The following is a 13,896-nucleotide window of genomic DNA, read 5'->3' as shown; positions in this document are numbered from 1 at the left end:
AACGAGGTATGTCAATTTGGACCAATACATATGTGTGCCTGGTTCTACGTTGTAGCTGACTGACTGACTGGTTTTTAGAAAGGATATCAGCCTCGTGACTTCCGAAGAGTCTTGGCTTTTACCATGAGGCATTATAATTCTTCCAAATGAAGATCCTTCAACTCACAGGGCAGGGCCCAAATGGTAAAATGATTTTTTCTGGTTGACGTTTTTTCCCACGGGATGGGGTTGCTGACCCCATGCCCTACTCTACTACCCATTCCTGGCCTGGGACAGACAGTAACCCTAGAAGGTCTACAGGCGGGATTGGGTTTTAAGGCAGAAACCTATTATTGTCGTTCTCTTCTCTAGACATGAAGTTTCTGGTTCTGATACCGCGCAAGGTCGATGGTAATTTCTTTCATTCAGTTTCATACTTAAAGATAACAGTTCCTTCAATCAGTCATTTATAAATAACAAAACTGGGCACCGCCTACATACGTTGGTTCCGATTCGCACAACTTGTCAGCATAGCGAGATAATATTATCAAAACTGATTCCTTATATTATTATTAACAGTTTGATAACTAATTTAGCAATCCCCCATAAAAATCTGTTTACTTTCTGTACTTCCATTTAGATTGTCATTTGGATTCAGTAAGCTACCTATGGAGGAATTGGAAAGTTGGAAAAGAACTCATGAAACTCCAACTGAATGGCGCGTAAGGCGATCGTTTTTAGAAAAAAATTTTAATAAATTACACCCTGAACGTTTGGAGTGTCTTTCACATTGTTTTACTAATGCTACATTGTACAAAGTCAAATATCCAGCAAAAGTCATGGAAGAGGTATTAGAAAATGTAGTTTTTGTAACCTGATTGATAATGTTTCAATTAGATAAACCTTCTTGGGGAAGGAATTGAAGAAGCCATCACTTGTGAACAGAGTAAAAATTCCAGTCGACGATAAACCGAAGTTAAATATATCAACATTTCTGTAATTTATTTTGATGTGAATTTCAAGCGGACATGTTTTTCTACTATTTTAACCAGATAGTTGAAGTAAAGTGCCCTCAATAAATAGATTTCAATGCGTACTTTATGTCTAGTTTTAGAGATTAGATGTTCTTGTATAGGTATGAGGGCAGTTGTCACTTCCCATTTGCTCACACCATGGAAACACATCTTTTCTTGGGTTATCTGAAAAGGGGACTGTATTAGTCGTGATCTAGAGGCGTGACTACACAACCCAAGGGACAACTACTTGGGGTAGGTCACAGCTTTTTTGTCGGTATTTTTTAAATAGATGGCTTCGTACTTTGAAAGCCTTTACCATCAGAGACGGAAATCTGTGTCGTAAGGTAAAGTATGCTACTTTTAGGATTTATCTTTTCGAATCCGTCCTTCCGTTGTAAGATGGCAATCTCTATGTGGATGCTGGTCGTCTGAGGGAAACACTACTGCAGTCATTCCAGTACTCAGTCAGCAATACAGTTGCACTTAGACAGGCCAATATAGCTCGATCGGGTTATTGCAATATGGAAGTCCAACCACTCTGTCATCGTAGCAGTTACGGTAGGGAATCTTTATCTACTAAAATGGTTAAGACATGTACTACATATGCTTAGCCACTGCTTACATCGAAGAGCGGTACTTGGTAATGCAGAGGTAGGTTAAGGTCATTGCTTATTGGTCTAATCCATGTTGATAAATGCAGACTACCTGGTTGGAGTCCGTGTGATTATTGTGGTTCGAGACTAGGTAACATGGCTCAAAATCGTTCACAATGGCGCAGATGCATCCGCTCTCTATCTTCTCGATTATTAATTTCAGTATTCCTTCGTACATACCTTCCTATTGTATTTTTTTAAACCATATTCCCAACATTTAGTCTTCCACATCATGATTGCTACTACATTACTTCGATCTCTTCTGTTAATTTCTTCCCGTCAAGCCAATCGGGTTTGACAACTTAGGCCAAGGACATTTGCTAGGATGGTATCTGTCTGTCAGAAATTAAGTTGGGTGGAGGATATTGTTAACTAAAGATCAGAAACAATATTAAAGGTTTCCACAAAAATACCGTACATCGCAGTTCATCAGTTTGCTGGTCTTTCAATCAGCTCAACGATGATTTTTGTGGTGTAGTTTAATGAAAAAGTTTATGCATTGATCATACAAATCGGTATTTGCAACGATCGAGTATAATTATCGTAATAGAACATTTCTGATGTAAAAATATTGCTTTTTGTTACTCCTACTCATTTTCACTAACCTTATTTCCTTTGTCTCTGACTATTCACTTGCAAATTGCTGTCAGAAATACTATTCACTGTAAAAATTGTACCGAAAAATCTCATGGACATGTATTTTTAATCTCTTGATTAAATATTATCAATACGAAACGGCGTTTTATTTCACTATGGTGTAGCAAAAATTCATTCGCTTGGGGATTGTTTCCTTAGGTAAGTATCTATTCAGGTACTTCAATCAAAATGGGCGCTAAACTACTAGCTACCTTAGAATCGAATTTTCTTTCACATTACGCATTTATGTGAATTCTGATTACTAGGTATTCTTTAAATAATAAGAACGTTTAAACAGCATTAAGCCATCAATGTTATGTGTATGCAAATAACTAAACTCGCAAATTTTGAGAAACAAACCAGTATATTCGTAAACAGTTGATTAGTTTTCCTAGGTAGAATAGTTGAATATTCTTTGATAAATATTGAAACGCATTATTCCTATGTTATTTCTGAAACATGATTATGTAATTTGATAATGACTTTATGCTCATTAGTGACTAGCTTCAAGATAGATTTCTCATGACCTGCGGAGTTAACAAGGCCAGTAGTGGGACAGTTACTCAATAATGCCGTTAAATTGACTTCACGCGAAACCGTCAATTCACTGAGACTGAAAATTTCTACACTTCTTATCTAAACTTTCCTCATTTATTTTCTCCATTGTAATTTGGATCTACTAGCCAATCGTTCTGATCGTCTTATCTGCGATAAACCTGTGCGCCTCCCCTAATAGTTATAGCTTATTGGCCAATACAATCAGTCAGAATAGAGCAAATAGCATTATTTCACTAGGTTTGTTTATTCAATTTTAATTTATATGATGCAAAATTATCGAATCATATAGCATTCATCAACATGAGTTTTTCAAGACAAAAGAAACAATAGTCCATAGATCTTATTTTCAAATGTCTAAGTTTATCATTCACGTAAATGTACCGAAATGAGATTGCATCTCAACGTTGGCACGAGTACTTATTGTCAAGAACATTGTCATTTTCAGCAATTGTAATAGATATCAATAAATATACTTTCTATTCTTAGTCTTGAGAAAGAGAGTAGTCATTTGTAAAGTTTAGAAATATTATGTTGATAATAAGATTACCAACGGCGAGACTATAGTTTATGGACGAACCAATTAGATCTTGGAGGTTGGTGCGAAATTCATCTACCCATTTGTCTAAATAGCGTTTTGGCATTTTAGCTGATGTCAGTTCGTGATGAAAACCATGAATCTAATTCTTGATGCTAACCATCAGCTGTAAATCATAATCCTTATCTTTCAAACTGCTTTACAACCTTCATTTAGCCCTATTAATTAGGTGGACTTCTCAAGGTCACTAGGGCGTCGTTCATAAATTAAAATCTCACCATTACCACCAACTAATAAAAACAGGAGAATCAGTTAGTTTGATTTACTTATAAATTAACAAAAATTTGGTTGCCACCTACGCTCATCAAAGTGTGGACACATAGATTTATCACCTGACACTATCCCAAAACTTTAAAAGGGACTATCTCTGACAGATGATATATTTTTCTATCTTTGATGTATACGCCTATACATAAGATGTATAAATATAAGCTTCGGTACAATGGATGCCCATATATCCTTTTCAAAAACGAAACAAGATGTAAAACTAGAGGGAAAGAAAACAGAGAGAAGTACGGCGAAAAAAACTAATTCTAACATGTTAAAGAATAAACTCTCAAAGGACAAGAAAAATATAAGTAACAAAAATAAATCTATAAAAGGGTGTCCAAGTTTTATATAAAAAAAAGAAGAGAATGCTTTAAATCTAATGTCAGTGAAAAATAATACATCCCCTTCTCTATGTCCTGTACACTCAAACTTAGAATTTCAGTTTTGCTTAATTTATTCAATCATATCAGTGAGGGTAATCGTAGTAGAAAAAGAAAGAGAAGAAGAAGGCTTATTCAACTTATTTTCACAATTTAACGAAGAATCCTGATTATTATCGACACCATTTATTCTTCTGATTACTTTTTCGAAAATATATGTCCATGGGGCAATAGCAGATGATTCGTTGAAAATATTCTCATAATTCATAAAACCAGTTGATACAAAATTAGATTGTTCAGATGTGGTTTCCGATAACTAAAAGCAAAAACAGTACACAATTAAGATGTTGCTCATATTTTACACAACAAGCAATCATGTTGGTGAAATCAAGAATTCCTCTTATTTTACAACGAAACCATAAATAACAGTAAATTGAACTAGTGATTCAAAGGTTGGTAATCTGTTAAAAGAAATTAAGTTACATTTTTATAATCGAAACTGATCAATATGATACTGATTAGCGTGGTGCTAACGCTTATTTTTTGAAATTCTAGAACACGGTTCAAATATTAAGTAGCTAGAAGTATTCAGATATATGGTTCATGTGCTGCGACACTTATCTGAAACTAAGAATAATTTATTGTCAGAGACTCGAAATTAACATCACTCGATACTTTATCAAAGGATATTATCTTTGGACTAATGAAGTCAAACAATCTGCAAACCCAGAGAATGATTAGACGAATGAAGACAAAAAACAGGTTTTCCAATCACAAATAACGATTGTTTCGCTGACCACTATCAGAATTTCTGCAACTCCCAATATGCGTCAAACTGTCAGTCGATGATTCCACAGGCCATCCTTTAGGGAGATATAATGTGGTGAATTCAAAGTTAGTCAGTATTAGCGATAGTAATAAAACAGGGGAATGTACAACTGAATCACAGTGTTGTTATTACGTCCGAAATACAATGTATTTACGAAAGTACACTTGGCATTAACTTACTCCTAATTCTTGAAACAATTCCGATTGTGGTATGTCTACAATACATTTCCATGAAGAATAACCACACAATTCTTCGGATGATATTTGGTCGTTACTAACTCCGTTCTTCAAAGGATTTGGTACTAAATCGAAATACTCTTCTTTTATTTCCATCTTTTCTTCAATAGAACTGTTCATTTCGGCTTCATAGTTTAATACAGATAAACGTCTACTTTCAGTAATTCGTGATAATTCACAAAAACTAGTTCGACAACTATCATGTGGATTGCAATCAATTCGCATTGTGTTATTATCGTCATCATTTGTATAGTAATCAGGAGTAGTATTTTCAGATGACGAATTAACAATGGAATTAGTATAATGATAAGATGGATTGATTTCATCAACAATTTGACGATGTGCTGTACGCAAAGCATCGAGAAATATCTGAGTGATTAGAGGAGTATCTATTCGGTCCAATTCGTCTGTATTTGTAGGAAAATTTATTGAAGATGATTGCAATGCGGTAGAACTATTTTTTCTATCATCATTACATTGAATTAGTGAATAGATAATTGGTAAAGTAGTGTTAAAAGCATTTTCAACTGTAATTTTGTTTATATGGTAATCACAAAAATGATCAGACTGTAGAAAACCCTGTCCAACAAGATGATCTGAAGACAGATATCTGTAGATAGAAAGCAAAAATGGCTAACTCTAAAATTCAGATAATAAAATGATAACCAAATAGATTGTGTGATTTGGAATAACTATGCCAGTGTTTATACCTAATAAAGCGGTTTGAGTCACACTATTCTTAAACGAAATAATGTACGTAAATCAGTTGACTATTAGTATTAGTCAATAAACTCTACTACACGTTATTTTCCGTACGCCCAGCTGCAGTGTTGACCATTTGTACAGTGGTAATGGTTACACTAAAACTACACAAGAAGTTTCAATTTTAATTGAGACACTGTACACTGTAATTTCCCACACTTGTCAATTGGGCTCTGTGAATTTAGTCTAGGGATATAAGAGCGATTCCTTGACCATAGTTGACCCATGTGGACAGTAAGAATAGGAAAACTAGTTTTTAGGAATGAACCTTTCCTTATGTTAAAAAAACGAAGAAAATTATGATACAGTCTGTTCATAACTACCGTCTGTGATTGTCCGTGGAATATATAAAACAAAATGACATTGGAAGATAGCAGCCAATAAGGAGAAAAATATCAGTGCAAGTGATGTGAATTCTGGACCTTCAGCGAAATTTCGGCGTGTAAATGTAAAAAAAAACCTACTAAAGAAACAGGACTAAGTATGAATATCAAAATTTCTGTCGAGTTTAGGAAAACTATCTTCTATCGCTTAGAACTGATAGCAATAAGGTGATGAATGGCAAAATATAGGGTTCTCTATGGTATGGGATTTAGTAACAAATCTTGAGTGACAGCAGAATGTTTATATATATATATATACATATATATGATAAAGTTCCAGTCATTTGACCGTAGTAATAGCATTTTCAAGGGGTAGGATACTACAAATATATCTTCAGAAAAACTTTAATCTTGTTACAAAATCAGGAATATTAAATTAGTCGTATGAGTCGACCGAGTAATTGTTTTTCTACTTACAAGAGATAACGGTTATGCACTTTTTCAATTAAAATCTACCTAAGAATAGGTAGACACTACTGAGAAAGAACAGGTAAAGATAAACGTTATTCATATTCAGTAGAAAAATCAATTGTTATTGGCTGGCATGTTGTGCTCCTTTATTCTAAAAAAGCACTACAAGATAATTAGCCTTAGGAAATAATTTGAAAGGCAGACACATTGACTTAGTGCATGGAAATAACTAATTATGCAGTTGGTACGACCCTTATTCACTGTGAGCCACGTTTACATCATTTACTCAATGCTCATAATTCCTCCAGCCAGACGCGTGAGCGTATCGATATATGACGAAGATTCAGTGACTTTACAATAACAGATGTAATAAATTGAACTAAAACAAAAATCGATACAGCTCAGTTACTTAAAACAAACTTACTCAGGTGAGTTTTCAGTAGACAGATAACTTTGATTATTGTCGTTCTCCTTCATAGTATTCCAAATACCTGAATAAATATTATTATTTAGGATAAATTTATCCTGACTGAAATAATCTTTCAATCCATTCTCATAAATTCCAGTTGGCTGAATAAAATGGGTTGTTTCGAATTGAGATGATATAAATTGTGAATGAAAAGATGATGGATCAGTTGGTTCAGTCATAAATGATTGTGCAAATGTATGCGTTTCTTCGGATAAACGATTCATTGCTATAAATATGAAAAATAAGACCAGTGCAAGGGGTGAAAAAACTGAATTCAACAAACGAATTTCAGGCACCTTGTTACTGAAAACCGAGGATATCCTTAGTATACCCACACCCATAAAATTGTAAAAAAACCATTGCTTAAATGGTTTCTGAAAACTTGCATAATCTGAAAGTAGTTTCTGTCAAAAAGTACCTTTTATAGGATAGGACCATTGGATTTCGGATAAATGATCAAGTGATACTGGGCTCGTTTTAAAATCACAAAGTCCTAAACCCGATTTCATGCTTCCGTACTACGGGAGTTTTCCGGTACTTTCTGGCGTACAATAGCTATCCAGTTGGTGGTAAAGGCTATCTCTAGAAATTTTAATTGCAGGTCCGATAACTGACAAATTACATAATTGTTAAATACATAAAAGTGATATAATTTTCCAATCATGGTGGTTTAATACCCTGATTAAACGAAAACAATGTTACCCGAAACACTATTTAATGTTTAATCTTTTCAAGTAAACATAATTATTCGGCAGAGATATGTCGTGTCTAACAGTGGAATCTTGATTCCCATTTCACACTATTTTTTCACTCTGGGACGTGAACCCAGTACCGTTCGCTGTAGATTATTATTATTATTATTATTATTACCGAACATTTTGAAAACGTCCAAACACCAAAATTAATTTGAACAATACAATGTTCAAGGTACGAAAAAAAACAGGAGAATATTAATTCTATAAAAAAGTTGTGTACAATCAATTATAAGGTAGTTCTATAAACAAAATCACCTTTCTCTTTATTAACGACAACTAAACGTTTTAGGCGATTACCTACAAGTGAAGTATTTAAACAGAGAAGAGAAGTAGAGTTTGAACTTGCAATTCAAGAGTTGAGATCGAATCTTCGATTCGTAAAGACACCTTATTAAGAGCCTAATACCTAACGTGTATCAATTTTCAGTATTTAAATGATTACCTTGATATATATATATATATATATATATATATATATATATCAACAGGTATGGAAATTAATTTTTACCCTCATCAGGTGAATCACTTGAATATAACATTTCATCTGAATGTAACAACGTTTGGTCCCAATATGTGGCCAACTCAGTAACAGCTCCGCTCCATAGAGGATAAATTGTCAATGGATATTGATCATTAGTGACATAATGATGCATCCTCGCAATTTGGTTGGGACAAGTTTGAATAGTTTCAGGCCAATCGAATAATTCACTGTTACTAACTGTATCAAGGGATTGATGTGGATACTTAATGGACTTATCCAATTCACTAGATGGAATCAGTGAAGATGAGATTGCTAGTAAAAAAGTGAAAAGTATTATTATCATCGGGTATCGGTATTAGATAAAATGTGATTACAAATACACTGGAATATCTATGTAATAATGTGAATTTTTGTTTAAATAACTCGTTTCTACATATCATTCGACACATCATATATAATTTTTTTGGCGCTATGTATTTAATTACAATGAGTCTATTGAATGAAGTAAACGCATACTCCCAAATAGAACGAAACGCGCGTCCTACTAGAAAACTGAAATTTCACCCGAAAACAATTTAATATAACTAAAGAATTCATTAAATAATGAATATACTAATGATGATCGGTATCAATTATTCATGAACAATTTAAGATTTCGAGTAAATATGCATCAATTCCAGTTATTAAACGTTACATTAGGACAGCGGAACAGTAAATTAATTAAATGGAAAACAAAAGTATTTGAATTACTAGCAACGATAGAAGTGGCAAATAGCTTAAAAAGAACAAATAAATTAAGCAGCAAAACGTATAACGTCATAATAATAATCAATATCTAGAGACAAAAAAATGAATACGATTGAGATCCGGTAGCTGACTTAGAGCTATTTCATCAAAATTAGCTAGTCACACATATATTATGATTATCCAATGGACTCTAATCAACCAATGTGTACTTAAGGGCACATTCTTTTTATGACATTCAATTTGTACTTGTTGATACAGTTTGGTCAATTCAGGATTATATTCAAGTGGAAAGTGAACTGCTTATCTCTACACATCCTAAACTACTGATTATTGAAATTAAACCATCTAAATAAAGCTTATAAGTACTACGATTAGTCAGTGTTTGTTATCTTCCAAATTTACTGAATATCAGATTAGCTTCAAACATAGTATATACTTATAGATACATGGATATATATAATTGTAAAGATTTGATAATGATGGTTTATTGGAGTTGGATAGTTTAATGGAGGATCTTTGATTGTGATTTTTGGCATCGTTAATGCCTACCTCAAGACTTGTGCATGAAGTAAACATTATTGTTGTACAGGGCGACAATAAAAGTCTCATCATTAAACTATCCAGGTCACAGAATCTGATATTATTAGGGACGTCCATTTGGTCAACAAATCTTTTCATTAATTTACGGTACAGACGAAAAAATAAAGAATTAATATTGTATTTTTTAAAATATGGAAACAATGAAGAGAACTCACATTTATGGTTAGCCGTTTCCAAGAGTTCTTGTGAAGTGACACACTCTTCAGCTATAAATCTTTAGGAGAGGAAAAAGTATAAGATAGGGTTTTCATGATGACTATATTAGATATAAAATTCAACAAGCCGTTCGTGTAGATTTTGAATAATATTGCCAAAACAAACGGTAGGTCTCAATAAAAAACAAAAACCAGTCGATGTACGCAAACCTGGTATAACGACATGTGTTCGATTCGTTCAGGAATAGTTACTTACATATATAGTAATGAGGTTTCTTTATGTTACTGAGGTAACCACATTAAATACAGTAAGTTACTTCACTAGTCGAGCAATTGTACATGCAATCTCTTTAGTAATAATTTAAATAATTCATATCATCCATATTATATTATATACTGTTTTTTTCATTTATGGGTTGTACACTACTTCATTTACGCTCATTGTGTAAAAGTTATAAATCTTTGCAGTTATCATTTTATGACTTAATATTACAGTCTTGATTATACTGTTATTTTGATGATTCCCTGTATAAATTTCTCTACGTTGATTAATACCTCTAGGGAAGAAAATGAATGCCAGAATAAAATGTAACCCGCTGAAATTTAAAATAGAAAACCTTATTTAAGCTATTAATAAAAACAGTTTCTCTTCATTAAAAAAGACTAAAATGAAGACGGCTCAGTAAAGAAAAATTTCTTTTCGACGATGTCATTTACATAAGCTATAAAATTATATTCATAGTTAATTTTACATATATTCGACGATAATAATGTAAAGCAACCTTACAACTTTTAACAAAGTAATCAAGAATCGTGAAGAGTTTTAGAGGGTTGAGTATAAGTTGCATAAGATTAAAAGTAAAGAGCGAAAAATCGTTTAAAGAAGAAATTTATAAGACAATGATGATGAATACGAGAACAACTGGGTCTAAGATATTGTAAAACTGGAAAGAATGTTAAGCGCTGAAAGATGTCTATTTTTCGAATACAGAGATCAAGTTTGAATTGGTGAATTTCCATAGTTTCAGCTGTTTACAAATGTCTTATCAAACCTCTATTGAACCAGTCCTTTTTCAATAATCCTGAACAATGATTTCCGTGACTAGAGTTGATCACGTTTTCAAGGATTGAGCGACTGATTGACCGGCAAACCTTTTCAGATAGCCATCTCGGAAAGTGTTAAGAAATAAATTTGGTAAGTTCGTGGTTTATGTGGCCGATACAACCTGCTCCACAAGAGCACGTTTTATTTATTTATTTGAACATATAGACATTGGTACAGGGGGGCACCATATATATATATATATATATATATATACGTCACACAACAACAATGAGGCCAGTAGCAATTTTCATTGGTTTGCATGAGAGCTGGAATACTTCCCGGGCGCCCAAACAGAAGTACGTGGTTTCCTTAGAGGGCCACCCTCAAGCCTCTGATCTAGAAGTCTAATCCACAAGGCAGTGGAACAACGTTAGGAGATGCAGTCCCATGGTAGCAGGTGACCAACAATTGGTTCATACACCATTTGTTCCCTCGGGATACTCGAGCCCATGTACACCATTGGTTTGGAATCAGGGTCTTCCAACTTCCCTGGGTGGGTCCTCCACACCCACCAACCCTGTTCGAGTGCCGGATATTAGCTTTTCGTCCTCTCAATTTCGTAAACAATACCTCTACCGGGAGAAGGCTGTGAGTAGGACTCCTCTGGCAGTGACTGTATTGTATACGCGTGGCGATGTGAGAGCATCCCGAGAGGAAGCGAACCATCCCCACCCTCGACCGTACCAGGGCACGTAAACTGATAAATTCACCTTAAAATCGGCAAATAGTTGAGGGGAACTCTACAACCAGTCAAAAGTCATATTAGTAGACACAGGGCTTAAAGGAACTGTTCCTACTCTGCAATTTCAACGTGAAATTCAGACTTAAAGATGATTTGTATGGACACGTTAGATGGTGTTGTATTAGAAACTTCACTAGGTCGTCTTCTGACAGACTGACGTATGGCTAACTTAGAGAACAACTATCGGTAAATTTCATTTTTGTAAGATATATGAACACTGCTCTGATCATGTGACACAAAGTATTCTTAGTAATATATGATCGAAAAGAGTGTTTCTTCCAGTTAACCGTCTTCTAATAAAGTAATGGGTTTTTCGGGTAGCCTATGATAATTTCTATTTACGATTAATTGGAAGTTCTCCTAATACGAACTCAACGAATGGGAATTCGAATATATCGGATGCCTGACACAGAACAACTCTTTAAAGCTAGTAATCTATACGTAATCAGATAAAAAACGGAACAACTCTGTCTACGGAGTAAAATGCAGGAAACCTGCAGCACATAAAAATTTAGCAAACTAAAAGTCATAACAATCAATAAGATGACAACAAAGGTTACTGCGTAGGTAGGTATGAGGTGAAAAAAATGTTGTAGAGGTTATCCTTTGAAGACAGAAATGACATGTAATTAAAAACATTAGATAGCCTGAGCTCTTCTCAAAACTTTTAGTTTTAAAACAAAATAATTATTGAAACCGTAAGATCAATATCACATTATTATATACAAATATCTTCATACGGTATTCAATGTTTAAGTTTACCGATTGATTATGATGTTCACGCACTTCCAATAGCGATCCAATCCTATTCAAACTTCCACATTATTCACAAGTAGTATATACTGATTAGTAAAGTTGTATTCAACCAACAAGCAGTTTTTAACACAACTTGTCAGGATGCACACATGTCTATGTGCATCCTCAGCTGATTCCCTCTACATCCCGATTAAGCCATAAGTTTTTTTAAAATTTTTACTTGTTAACTTAATCGATACTACAAGTGATCGATTATGGTCCTAAACATCAATAGGAAAATTCAAATAACCAGTACAAATGAATTATATGACTTAATTTGAGATGATAAAATTTCTGATATCATGTAACAAGTACTTATTACCAGTGACAACTAATGTAATCTGCTATGGGAATATTACCTCCTAAAACATCGGTTTTTTTTCTAGGAAGCATATACTGGTCATCGAAACAAATTACTGGATTTAGTATAGAAGTGATTTGGTATTAACCAAAAATATGTATAAGGTAGACAATCACTAGAAAAAAGTAAAAACAAATTAATTTACTCATTGTATTCATCTATGAGTTGTTTTGTATGTGGTAGTCTTGGAACAGTTGATTTTGAAGTTTCTTTTTTATTTTGATGATTTACAACACGTTGATTGTCAGCAGAAGATGAGGATGATATTTTATCGATTGAATCTGATTTACAATTTAAATGGGCTGGTGAATTATCATTTTGATAGAACACATTCATTACACGATCTAGCTTACTCTTATTATTGTCATCATCCACATCAGGTCCAGATGCAGAGGATGGTGAGGAAGAGTTATAACACTTTTTACGTGAAGAGATACGTTGGGCTTGTTTTCGACGTATTTCATGGTGATGATGATTACTATTAACATCTTCAGTAAGTCGTATAGATGCCTGAACAGCTGCAACAATATCAGCTTCTGCCATACGCGGTGGTGAAGCATCTTTATTGACTGCCTGTGTTGGTGTTGTGGGTGTTGCTGCTGGTGGCAGTGGTGATACAGATTCGATTTTTGTAAAACGAGAACGATTTGATACGTTAGCATGATCATCTGATGCATTAGCATTGAATCCTGATGGCTTTGAGATTTCAACCAATGGGACCATTGTTTTCTTTTTACGATTTACTCGTGATGTACTCGCTTTGTCTGATGTTTGATTAGTTAATTTTGATAAGTTTCTTGAGTATGATTTCCTAAAATGAAAAAAAATATTCACAATAAAGCAAAGAAAGAAAAAAAATGAATTCAATTTATGTAGACACGGTAAATTTGGAGATAATTTTTACCTTTAAGATAACAAATAAAAAAAACATACTAATAATAGGACAATATTTTAACTGTAGTTGTGGAATAATTAGTC

The 13,896-nt window shown here is 33.7% G+C and overlaps 2 protein-coding genes across 3 annotated transcripts in view; one reads left to right on the top strand and one right to left on the bottom strand.

The window, feature by feature from the left end:
- Window positions 1-647: 647 nt before the first annotated feature.
- Smp_026340 (hypothetical protein) lies at window positions 648-948 on the top strand (the record flags this gene model as incomplete). The annotated part of the gene is made up of 2 exons (XM_018799297.1): window positions 648-827; window positions 877-948. 2 exons carry the CDS (start codon window positions 648-650, stop codon window positions 946-948), a joined length of 252 nt encoding a protein of 83 aa, XP_018651100.1.
- A 3,212-nt stretch (window positions 949-4,160) lies between these two features.
- The window catches only part of Smp_136380.1 (hypothetical protein), a gene marked incomplete at both ends in the record, with an annotated part of 86,165 nt that continues 76,429 nt past the window's right edge, over window positions 4,161-13,896 (bottom strand). The window contains 6 exons of one of the 2 annotated variants that reach the window (XM_018799295.1): window positions 4,161-4,403; window positions 5,096-5,762; window positions 7,133-7,403; window positions 8,441-8,725; window positions 9,916-9,974; window positions 13,064-13,729. In XM_018799295.1, the coding sequence (XP_018651099.1) occupies window positions 4,161-4,403; window positions 5,096-5,762; window positions 7,133-7,403; window positions 8,441-8,725; window positions 9,916-9,974; window positions 13,064-13,729 (2,191 nt within the window). Of the gene's footprint in view, window positions 4,404-4,820; window positions 5,763-7,132; window positions 7,404-8,440; window positions 8,726-9,915; window positions 9,975-13,063; window positions 13,730-13,896 lie in introns of those variants that run through there. The other variant, XM_018799296.1, reaches the window with a different exon arrangement.

Source organism: Schistosoma mansoni, chromosome 3, assembly GCF_000237925.1.
Source record: "Schistosoma mansoni strain Puerto Rico chromosome 3, complete genome".
NCBI classification, from domain to species: domain Eukaryota; kingdom Metazoa; phylum Platyhelminthes; class Trematoda; order Strigeidida; family Schistosomatidae; genus Schistosoma; species Schistosoma mansoni.
The sequence above is the reverse complement of the archived record's forward strand: the minus strand, read 5'-3'. Positions and strand labels throughout refer to the sequence as shown.